Source organism: Corvus brachyrhynchos, unplaced genomic scaffold (genome assembly GCF_000691975.1).
Source record: "Corvus brachyrhynchos isolate BGI_N302 unplaced genomic scaffold, ASM69197v1 scaffold115, whole genome shotgun sequence".
Taxonomy (NCBI): Eukaryota; Metazoa; Chordata; class Aves; order Passeriformes; family Corvidae; genus Corvus; species Corvus brachyrhynchos.
This window is the reverse complement of record NW_008239553.1, coordinates 7,429,816-7,441,947: the sequence shown is the minus strand read 5'-3', so window position 1 is coordinate 7,441,947 and position 12,132 is coordinate 7,429,816. Positions and strand designations below refer to the sequence as shown.

The 12,132-nt window shown below is 41.6% G+C and overlaps 1 protein-coding gene across 9 annotated transcripts in view; it reads right to left on the bottom strand.

Moving 5' to 3' along the window:
- Positions 1-1,405: 1,405 nt before the first annotated feature.
- The window catches only part of PHF21A (PHD finger protein 21A), a 131,856-nt gene continuing 121,129 nt past the window's right edge, over positions 1,406-12,132 (bottom strand). For all 9 annotated transcript variants that reach the window (XM_017741815.1, XM_017741817.1, XM_017741814.1 and 6 more), the window contains 4 exons: positions 11,043-11,198; positions 9,333-9,408; positions 8,897-9,000; positions 1,406-7,023 (listed from right to left, as the gene is read on the bottom strand). In XM_017741815.1, coding sequence (XP_017597304.1) covers positions 6,769-7,023; positions 8,897-9,000; positions 9,333-9,408; positions 11,043-11,198 — 591 coding nt within the window. In that variant the 3' untranslated portion in view covers positions 1,406-6,768. The remainder of the gene's footprint in view (positions 7,024-8,896; positions 9,001-9,332; positions 9,409-11,042; positions 11,199-12,132) is intronic.

Sequence of the window (12,132 nt, the reverse complement as noted above, 5' to 3'; positions counted from 1 at the left end):
TCCTGATAGCAAGCAAGCCCTTAAGTACTTCTTCCTTTCTAGACCTAGGGACTGGGCTGAGTTTCTCCACCTGAAGCCTTTTGAACCTGCTTGGATACTAGAGAGTGAAGAAGAACAGGCACAGAGCTGACCCCTGTTTACACTGGAGAGCTGGGACAGCTGCTTTCCCAGGAGGGTGCCCCATGGTCTGGCTGCTGAATGTAGCCTAGAGGCAGGCCCTCAGCTCCTCACAGGTTACCTTAAACTTAACACATGCTCCTGTTTAGCTGCACTGGTGAAATGGCCCTTTCCACGTGTCCCTAAAGAAACCAGATCCTGAGAAAACAGGGAGGCATTGCTTACACAGAGGGATTTTAGCACAGAACTGCCAGATGTGACAGCCCAGAGAGCAGGAATCTTGCACAGACACTCCAGGAGGTGGCTGAGAAGTACTTGAATCACACATCCTAGTCCACATTGTCTCCTTCACTCACACAGAACCCAGGACCTCTGGGAGCTGATGCTGGTTTCAGGTAGGCCGATGGTAGCACTTGAACTAGGAAGGTGCAACCACACCAGCAGAGCTGAACCTTTAGCTAGTTTTGGGAATGTTTCTAGCCAAGAAAATGTTTAATTAATATGGTCCAGATGAGAGTAGGCTCTGGCTCCCCCAAGGTCTGCTTGATCTGCCTTATCCCCGTGTTGTAGCTTAGAAGTCAAACAAGGCTCTCGTCAGGATGGGATCACTCAGCAGCAGAAGCAGAGCTGGGGATGAGTTAGTGCCTACTTCCTCTTCCATCTGCACCCAAGCAGCTCTTTTGTCCCACCACACCTGCTCCTTTTGGAATGCAGACCAACCCTTGTCAGAAATCGAGGTAGGATAAAGAGTGGCTTTGTTCTACTCTTTCCACTGAACTTGCAAGCCCTGTAACTGCAGGAATACCTATCTACTCAGAAGGGAGCCCTATTTCACTCCTGGATTTTTCCTACCCTCGCTTTCCCTCCTCATGTCTTTCCATATCTTTTTCCTCTCTGTTCTGCTTTACCCCATGTAACCTTTGTTTCCTTTGCTGCTCCTGCTTTTTCTCTTCCTTTCCATCTCCAGCCCTGTACCACTTCTCAAAAGAAGCTTCTGTCCTTTAATTTGTCCCTCACGGCACCCACCTCTGGCCCAGGGAAATGGGAAGCCCTGGCCTGGCTATTCTCATGAGATACACTCCAGGGACTTGCACAGCACAGTGATTTCCACAGCACCCGTGCTCTTGGCAAGCCTCTTTTCCGTTCACTACTCAGATATTTTAGTAATACTGACAGGGATACAAACTCTCACACAGGTAAGCTCTTGGTTTTCTGAAACAATTAAATTAACCTCTGGGAGAGGTGTTTGTCTTTTCATGGGTCTGTAATTACCAAGCTTACCAGTGCATGGTATAAATAATTTTCTTTATTGGTAAGTTGATCAACTATGTGCTCAGCCTATACAAGACACAATGATGCAGAAAGTTCTTGTCCCAGATAAGAAAGAAACAGGAGGGAAAAGGGAGCTAAGGGTAAAGGATAGAGAGACTCATATTTTTCAAGTATTACATTCCATTCTGTAGGAGTTACAAACAGGACTGAGGCTTAAAGAAGGATCTGAGTAAGACAGCAATAACCTGGAGACAAGACATCTGCAGCTCTCACTTTTCCTGATCCCATCTGATTTTTGGGTCATTCCCCAGTCCAGGTCTGACCAGTGAAAACAAGGATCCAACAGCATGTCACTGCAAGGTTTGATCACACGCCCTCAGAGACCAGCACCTAGCTGGCTGCTGCAGGGTTCTTTGGACCTTTTGACTTCTGAATGCCAGAAACTACAGAATGCATCGTGCTTGGGAATGGCCTTTGCTGAGGTAGTTTGTTGGCCAGGCAAACCTAAGTGCCAAATGAATTAGCTGCACAACAAAACATCTTCCTCTTTCTCCAGGTTCCTGACTCCTACATACTTATCAGAAAACTCTTTGCAGTAATCCAGCAAAGTTGAACTTGCCTTGGATCTCCAGAATTCCAAGGGAGAACAACAGGAGGTGAAGAAAGGTCAAAACAATTCCAAAAAGACACAACGAACTCTGCCCAAAGGAGGGTGGTCCACAAGGAAGTATAATACCAGTATTTTGGTGGTTATCTGAGCAGCTCACTGGGAGACACCCTCAGTAAAGGAGTGAATTTGGTTTAACATCTTAATATGTTATTTTAAAAACACATTTCATTAAAAGCATGTATTCATCATTAGTGCTTCAGAAGCAAAGAGGGCAGGGTGCAACCCAGCTGAGGAAAAGAAGAGAGAGAAACGTGCACTGCAAATTCACAAATGTTTTCTGCTGTATCCACATGGGAAAGAAATTTCAGAGTTTATTCCCTGTATTGTGGGCTGCCACAGCTTGGTGAGGCTAAGAGGGAGATTTCACTCCAGATTCTCCTGAATGCTGACCATGCTGCTTTTCAGGGCTGTCTCTGCAACAGTACAGGGAAGATGATTTGAAGCCAAGGAGGTCAGAACTAGGTTTCACATTTCTAGACATTTGGAATACAGATTTACTTTCTTAAGCCTAGTAAGATAAAGTGCAATATTCTTTTTCTGCCAACAATAAGACCAATAGATCTGCCCATAAAATTACCACCTCTTTAATTTCCAGGCTTTTAATTCATATTCCCACTGACAGAAACTTGCTTGCAACATAGAACAAAGCCCTGTTTTGCTCATGCAAAACATTAGTTCCTCCTACCAACATGGTAACTCCTGGCTAATGATGTCTGGGAAGAATCGGCCACGCTACTCACCCTACCTTCCAATCATCCCTAGAAGTTGCTTTCTCTACGTTTTGTACAGCACTAAACCCACTGCTGGTTCTAAAGACAATGGGAACACCAATGATGATACTAATTCTTGTAGCCAGGTCACATTCCCACTCTGACCACAGCACAGCTTTCCAGCTGTTTAAGGAACAGATTGCAAGGAGAAGGGAAAAAACAACTTCTGCAACACTTGCTCTGTTTCTGAGCAAAGGAGCAGGGTGACTTCTTAAAGCCCTTAGCGCTGGGCTGAGAGCCAGGACCATCTCTGATATGAGATTCCTTTGTGGTCTCATCTCTTCCCTTATAACAGAGATGTAAAAGCCACTTGTTTCCCACCAATGACATAAGAATTTGTTAATATCTTGATGATGGTTTAGAAATACAAAACCACAGCTATTATGACAGCTTCCCAAAGAGCAGAAGTTTTAGTACAAACTCATTCTATCTCAAATATTACATGAGAAAAAAACCCCAAACCAATACAAACCCAAAAGACAAGGTTGAGCTTTAAGCTGTCAGAGAGTTTAAATTTGTCCTTGATTGGAACCTCTTGTTGGAATCCTGGCTTCTGCCTCTCAGCACCTCTTACAGCAGCTAGGAAAAAAACCCCATTTTCCTCCATCTTTAGCGAACACCAATTCCCCTTCCACCCTAATGTTGGTAATTGGGCAGAGATAACTCCAATTTACTGTGTCTACACAGCAGCATCATTGCCAGTGTCAATGCAGCCCTGGGAATGCTCCTTGCCTATCAGCTGATACTGTTGCAGAGTCAGGAGAAAAAGCATCCAAACAGGATCAGTGAGAGAGAATGAAAACTACCTAAGCAGCATCAAAATGTCTTAAGATCATTTTTCTGCCAAGTAATGATTAACTAAAGGCATCCTTTTACAGGCTGGAACACAAATGCTGTAACAAAAGGGATTTAAAATTCTGTACTTATTTATTTGGATTCTAAGGACAAGCAGATGCCTCAGGAAAGCAGTAACAGCTGTTTTAGCATCTCCTGGCTGGTTAATTGCGCTCAAATTTAAATATGGCTACTAGTGAATTTCACTTCCATCCTTTCCTGAATCAGCAAAGAAAACAGAAGGACTGTCAAGTCTCCAGGCACAGCCTCCTACCTCCAAATAGTGCAGTTCTTCCAAAAGAGCTCAGGTTAACACAGAAATAAGAGCATGAGAACCACAAAGACAGAGCACACCTATCCTTGGAGATGGTCTCTTATCAGGAGTGCTCGAGGCTTCAGAAGATGATGTTAAGAATCACCCAGGTGTTCAACTAAAGATCAACATGTTCCAAAAAGCAGTTTCTCCTCAATATCTGGCTGTTATCTGATGGCTCACAATTTATAGAAGGCTCATGTTCAGTTAGTTTTTTTTCTCTTCAACCCTTGACATAGACAGTCCTTTGTTTAAATGCTATGGATTGCTGGCCTAGTGCTGCCCAATGGTAATGACCCCATTGGTAACTGGATTGATGGAAGGACATGTTTAGTATGATCCATTTTGACGCTGTTTGCCCAGCTGTCTGTTTGCCTGCCACTTCTGCTAACTTATCCTTCCAGCTCTGCTAGTTCCAGAACAGAACTCAAACATCAAAAGACAGAGTTGTGGTTATCACTGGCTCAGCTGAGAAGTGCGAGTAAGAGTCACTTTCCCAACTGAGACAAATGTGAGAACTCAGGATATCAGTTCTGAGCTCAGAGCTGAAAATAGTGCACACTCCTACAGAAGGAATAAAAGTCCTTAGAGGGCAGAAGGGCAACCTAAAGGAGAGGGAATAAAACAGCTCCAAGAACCCCAGAGAAGCCCACTTGGCTGGGGCAGCAAAGAAACCCTCTCAGGCTCTGTAGTGTCTGGAGTATTCACTTGCTCAGAAATGCATCCTTGAAATGCAAAGCTTTTCTATCTTGCACTACAAACAGCTGAGCAGGTCTGCCTTGCCACCCAACACATGCTCTCAAGGCCACCACACCGGGGACACTGCCTCACCTCGTGTGTGCAGTGGCTCAACTCTGCTCCCACTGGAAGCAAAGGGAGTTTTCCTAGTACTTCCAGTGGAAATGGGCTTTGCCCAAATGTGTATATGCACAAGGGAAACTAGACAGCTCTGGGACACAACCCGATGTGACCGGAATCAGCACCCTAAACTGAGCCAGACCCCACAATCAGGAAGCACAAGGCAGGCTCTGCTGTCTAGAGTGAAAAGACTATACATTAGAGATGAACTTCTTAAACAAGAGGAGATAACGGAGGGCGACTTCAGTCCAACTCAATGTCTTTCATTGTCAAGCTTGAATCAGTCTATAGCACAGAACTAGTAAAGCCTTAAACAAGCACACTGCCAGCTGCTTTTCTCTGGGTTACAAACACATGGAAGAATGGGAGAGAGATGGTAACAGCAGAGACAAGCCTGGGAGATCCTCCAGGTGGGGTGAGATCCAGCACTGTAGGATTTGATTCTCTTTAGACTTTAGCCAGTGGATATATGGTATAACCTATGGAAACTGTCCCATTAGATTTTAGAACACAAACACAGCAGAATGTCATCATAAATAAGCAAAGTCTGTGTTAAAAAATTCTAAGTACACAGCATTTTCTCCAGTTCTGACACCTTTTTAATAGAAATCACTTGTTTAGGAAACAAATAGCACTTTTGTAATTTTTTTTACAATGTTTCTTACCTTGATCTTATTTTAAGTAACACTAGGAAGACCTCAATATCTTTTATTTTCCTTTTTAATTTAAAAAAGTTGGTTTTTTTCCCCCAGATACAAAGATTTTGCCCTTGCATAAAAAAACAGTGCCCAAAACGATGACACAAGGACTCACAAAGACTCACTGTATCTCACTGACACTATTACTTCTAATCTATACCATGCAAGGTCCCATCTACCTCTTTAATTAGACTGTCAGCCTGAAAAACAGCTTTTCTATTCCTTATTTAGTTCTTGTTACCAAAAGAAGAGAAAGGAAGTGAAAGAAAAGGACATTTCTCTGTTGAGTTCACACATCTGGGTTATGTGCTACTTTGTTCAGGATACCTTTGTTGTTTATAAATACAGAAAAGGGATGGAATCTCATTTTCAAGTAATTGATGCACATTTTCTCTTGGGACACCTCCATCCAGTGCTCCAAGCTGACCCTGGATTCTGGCCCTCTATTTTCCCATTCCCAACACAGACTTTCTGGATGAGTGTGAGGACCCACAGGCTCTCAGGCACATGGTGTGATTCTTGGGGTGTCCTGCGTAGGGCCAGGAGCTGGACTCGATGATCCTGATGGGTCCCTTCAAACTCAGCATATTCTATGATTCTATGTGCTGGTTACTCAGTGAAAAGTCCATCTCCTTTCCTTTTGTACATCTCCTGTCTAAACAATAGTAAATACTGCTTATTTGATAGACTTGTCCCTTCTGGGCACTGGGATTTGATAATTTATATTTCTGGTTTTTTGGTTTAATAGTACTGAGAGTTTAGAAACAGGAAAAGCCCATAGGCTCTTTGGACTTGTTTTTATTTTCCCCTAGCTAAACAAACTGTTCTGCAAATAGGAACTTGAAACCTGCTCTCCTCCCTTATCCCTGCTCCTCACCCCAAACAAAAATAAAACAAACCTATAGTGGCTGTGGAGGCTGCTGCAGGCACACACTGGTGTAAAATATAGAGAGAGTAAATATATTATTTCACTTGGCATGGTGCTGGCAAAGAACCCCCAGCTGGCACTATTCATGTAACATGATCCAAACTTCGCATGTACACACAGAATAAGAAGGATCAATTGGCAAACTCCGGTGCCGCCTGGCACAAGCATCTTCACGCTCTCTCTGGAACCAAAGAACTAAAGAATTCTGCACTTTCCAGAAGAAATCCAGTTTTGCTTTTCTAGAGTTTCTTTATTTTGCTCTTTCTCCTCGCCGCCACCTCCCTTGGCTCCTTCTTAACTTCACTGTGTTATTTAGTCTCATCGCCCTTGTTACAGTTCACCATGCAGCTCTGGGAAGGGGAGGGGGCTAAGGTGGAGGTGGCAGCATTAGTATTGTTAGTGGAGTCCATGCCGTTGGAGATGGCTACTGAATTGACCTCAGAGTTTATGGGTTTTGAAAGGTCGATGCCTTGGATGAGGCGGATCAGCTGTTTTACCTTCTCCAAGGAGCTGTGCATCTCCTTCTGTTTTGCAAGGATGGTATTCTTCATTTCCATGCATTTCTACAGCAAAACAGAAAAGCAGTAATAAGTTCAAGCTTGTGAATGAAAGGAGGTAAGAGAAGGAATATGATGTTCACAGATCTAAATGTAAGTACCCAGAAAAGACTGCAGCTGCAATTTCACTTTTCCAGCCTAGAAGAACAAGAGTCTCTAGGCTGTGTTCACAGGAGAATTCACATTTGCAGGCTGAGGAAATAAATTTCCAAGACATAGCTGTCACCTGGTATCGCTCCCTTTCATTCCAAGGTGTGCAAATGAACACAGACAGCTCTATCCTTTTGTGTTTCTTTTGAAGGAAAACTTTCAAGTGTATGTTCTTACTATTTTTTCTATTAGTATTACATTACTGAAATTTCTTTAGCTCAGATCTGCAAGCTCAGGCATCCCACTGCAGCTGACTGCTGACAGTGTGTGTGCAAACCATTAATGGGATACAGCCTTTGCTTTCACATACATTTTAGCAGGAACATCACTTCCTTCTCTCAATAAGTAAAAGGGCACTTGAAAAGGAAACCAAACTCCTCTTCACTTGAAAATCTTATTTTGTGGCCACTTCATTCTCTTAGAAGTGGTAGTAACATAGCCAGCTCATCAGCTAAGAGCCAGGGTAAGGCTTTTAAAAAAAGCCCACAAATGATGTTTCAAGAGTGAAAAACTGCTTATATGTATATTTGAAACTCACAAAAATGAGGAAACAGTAACTATGTCTGTTACACTCAGGTTTTTACATGAAGACGGCAACCTTCCTACACTGTTCAAATCTTTTATCCATGCTGATCTCCAGACAATGTTGGTTTTAGCTTTACTACTTTCACATGCAGCTCATGGCATCACAATAGCAGTACAAAATCCAGACCTAATGTGCCTGTTTTGGACAGGTCCAATATAAGTATAAACATTCTCCTTGCCCACCGCCAATCCCTCATGTTAAGGGCTTGCATCTGCCTCAGTACATCGCTGAGAAACAGTGTGAGTTGTCTACTGCTGCTCAGGTTACACCCAGCTACTGCTAACCAGAAGGTGACAATCTCCAGGACTGCCAACCAGCACCTCACAATCATTTTATTTGTATTGACAGCACTGAGTGGTCTGTAAACATGGGACACTTTTGCTCTAATAGGCAAAGGCAGGCAGCCTGGAAAGTGCATCTGTATCTAAAAAGAAAAGTCTGCAATTATGAATGCAGCCTTACAGATGTTGCCACACAGCAGATTCTGCCTTTTTTCATTATGTAATACTGACTAGGGCTGCACCAATGAGGAGCTTAAACTTTACACTGGCAACTCAAGAGACTGATTTGCATATTAAGGTGAGAAGAGTGACCAAATTAATATGTATATTCCAATTACTGCAATAAACTAAGGTGGAAACTATAGTTTCTGGTTTGAAGTATGTGCAGTGTCCAGCTGCTGACTGCCAAGGCAACACATCAAGGTCCTGAGAGTCAGTCGTGAGTAAATGGTCACTTTTGCATCAGAAAGGTCTGGAGAGTGCACCAAGGCTGTAACTCTCACTACACACAGAGGCCCAACCATTCTTGTTTAAGTGAGCCACTAGAGAATTGGACTCAATCTACTGCCCACAGACAAAAACGCTCTGGGTCACTTTTGTCACCTGCTGATATTATATGTAACTGTATGTCTACCTACATGTTCAGCATGGATCATGTGTAAGAGACTCAATATAAGTGTATGTTGCCTTTATTTCATCCCTGCTTCCCAAAGTCCTAAAAAGCAACAGAAAGTGCTCACTCAATTCTAAATAAATTCAGTGGATGACAGGTCTGGCATATGGAGTCACTCTATAATAGTTTTCTCCCTGCCTTGTGGCACCAGAACACAGGTGAAGGGTTATTTGGGAGGACAATACTCACTGTTATAGAATTGCTGAGCTGTTTGACCTTCTGCTCTAGTTGTTCTCTTTCCTGTTTTAAATCTGAACTCCATTTAAGTAGTTTCTGTTTTTCCTCTTCTTTTGCTGCAAAACAGAGTATTAAACAGAATATTAAAAATATTTCTCTTACAACAGTGGATAGAAGGTCTACACTGCTTCATATAAAGAGGGGAATTATATTTAAATCAATGCTTAACAACTTGTGCACTGAATCACCCCCAAAATTTTATCTACAGACACAAGCATGACAAGCTTAAGAAATATTTAGACTGCTATTTTCACTTCACTAGTAATTAAGGTTATTTCCTTTAGTATGACAAAATTTCCTTTTGTAAAGGAAGTACCATTCTATCCCACTCCCAAAATAACATCTTCCATTATTAAAAGTGAAAGAAAAGTGTTCATAATTTTCTTACCTGCTTTATATGCAATATACGAATGAACAATTGCTAAAGTTCCTGGCCATGGGATTGCTTCTTCCTTCTTTAGCATCTGAAAGAAAATTTTCATAGAGATTTAGCTGGTAAAAAACCTGCCTCAGAGAAAGCAAAAAGGGGAGAGAGAGAAAGAGGGAAAGACTGAGGGTTTTCTTTCATGGCTATCATTAGCCTCAGCCCTGTTAACATGAAGCTTCACAGACCTGATCTGAGATTTAACAGAAGGAATTATTCACAACTGTATTGTGGCTCCTACAAAGCAAGCCTATTTCTTACAAATGTCAGCATTTTCTTAAATTCCCTCCATAGCCACAAATAAAGTCTACTAATGATACTGAACAACTTAAAAGAGGAATGAAAAGATAATATACCTGAACTCAAAATTGCCAGGAGATATAAACATTACTTCATGGTTCAGACAAATTGCTGATCTTAGTTTTTCTGGGAAAAAATTTTTCATGCTGCAGCCTAGTCTCCACACCATACATTCAAACATCACACTTCCTGGCTAGTAAAACATTAAATTGTCCTATCACCCCTTCTTATCAGAATCATCTTAATAGACTTGTCAAAGTCTCTTTATAAGAGTAAGCACCATTTATGTCTTTCGGATGCTTCCTACATTTTGCTTCCTAACAAACTTTCAGGGGAAAGAGACATATTTTTAGTACATGATCAGCATGGTGTCTCAGAAGACAGAAGACTTGGTCAGTTTACAGTGAGGCTACTCAAATTTCCTCCCTAATTTTGTTGGAAGCTATCACAGAAACATGAAGAGGAGGGATAAAATGAGAGTAGGCAAGAGCAGGAGCACCCAAGTCATAATGCTCCCTCCTCTCTGGCAACTACTGACCAAGTCACTTGAGCTTTGCATTTTCATTCTTCTGAGCAGCACATCGTAGGTCAGGCTGTTTCCTTATGTTACCACCTGGCACACCAAAGGCCATGCGGGTGACCAAGCAATGTACTGCATTAGACAGGACGCAGCTTCAGCCTGCCTATTATCAGCAATCCTTTGCAACTTCTGGAGCTCCATGGAAGGGTTAGGAATACAATAGTTTACTTCTTTATCTTGTAATCGCAATGCAATTATCAACAAAATATTAAAATAAGACCTGCTCATTTCAATTGTGCATTTTCAGAGAGTGATCTGGAAGGAAGAACCACGAAACTGTTCTCTTATACTCATTATACTGATGGTGGATGATATTATTAAAGAGATCACTGAAGACAACCTTTCTGATATTTGATTTATATAAGCAAACAGGGGCTTATATTTGTTCTATCTATTGAGGTAGGCTTGTGCAAATGTTTTATTTATTTGTCCAGAAGAATATACTAATAACTTTTGAAGAAACAATGAGCTTAAAATGAACAGCAGAATTTCTATGGGTTGTAGATAATCTTTCCCAAAAGTCTGTATACTTTGATCCAGAAAAAGAGTAAAAACGTAAGGGTAACAAATAAAGACCCCAAATTCGGAAGCAAGACCCGACAGTTTTGTATTAGCACACATTCCAACAGAGGTAATAATTCAATGAAATTCACACAAGCCTTATTGCACATCAAATAGATTTGTTCAGTGTCAGGCTGTCGTGGCCTAAGTAACCCAAGCAATCTGGTTATTTTCTTGAACACCAAAAAGTCCTCACATGCATTGTACATAACTCCCTGTCTGTCAAACAATACCTGGTCTTGACATTTGGGACAGATCCACATGCCCTTGGGAATGGTTTTCAGAGGCGGGTCCAGACAATCCAGGTGATAAACACGTGAACACGTGTCACACATCAGCAACTGCCCGCTTTTTCTGCAAACGCTGCAAAAATCCTCATGGATATCACCCTACAAAATTGAGGGGAAAGGGTTTGGGTGAGAGAACACAAGAGAGAGAAGGCAAAAAGTGAACTTTGGCCTTTGATATCTACATCTCAGTTGAATTCAAAGTTTACAGCACTAACTGTTTCTAAGGGGATTCCAAAAGGTCAAGCCTTTTTTAGACTGTGAAACAGGAAAACCATGCCAGATGTCAGAAACACTGACATCTGTCCTCCCAAACACTCCCTCTGTCCTCCCAAGGCAAAATGGTACAGCAAACACTTATTACCATAGCTTTTCTTAATAACTGCTACCCCATAGCCTTTCTTCAAGATTCCCTCTTTACCCTGATCTTTTTATTTGCCTGAAGTGATGAGCTACCCACTTCCTTAACCCTCCTGATTTTTGGATGTAAGCCCAACTCCACTCCAGGAATGCTGATTAGGCTGTCTCTTGCCAGTAATAGTATGTAAGAACTGAGTGACTTAAAATAACACTGTCAAATATTTAGGTCACCTTTAAAAATGAAACCGTAAGGAAAAGGTGTTGTGCTTCTAAATGAAAAAGAATAGAATGAATTATGTTCTGAGACAATTCTTTTTACTTCACTTGGGCTACCTCAAGTAGCATCAAAACAGCTGTGACTCAAAACTTTCTTATTCTCTATAGAGAGTGGATTGTTTCATCACTAACACAGACTGAGAGCCAGGATAAAAAAAATACCAAGAGAGATTTTCTAACTTTTTTTTTAAAGAAAGAATTGAAAACATGACTGGCTGTGCCTTTTAAAACAACTAGGTTTAGTTACTATTGCCTTTCCATCAGAGAGAAATCTTTCCTACAGCCATTAGCATCCCAAAAAGGTAGGTCTGATTTTTGTTTCTTTTTCTTCTTTCTCTCTTCTACTGTTTTGATTTGATTTTCGGATATTTGAACAAAGAGGCATGATAGAAAGACGGCT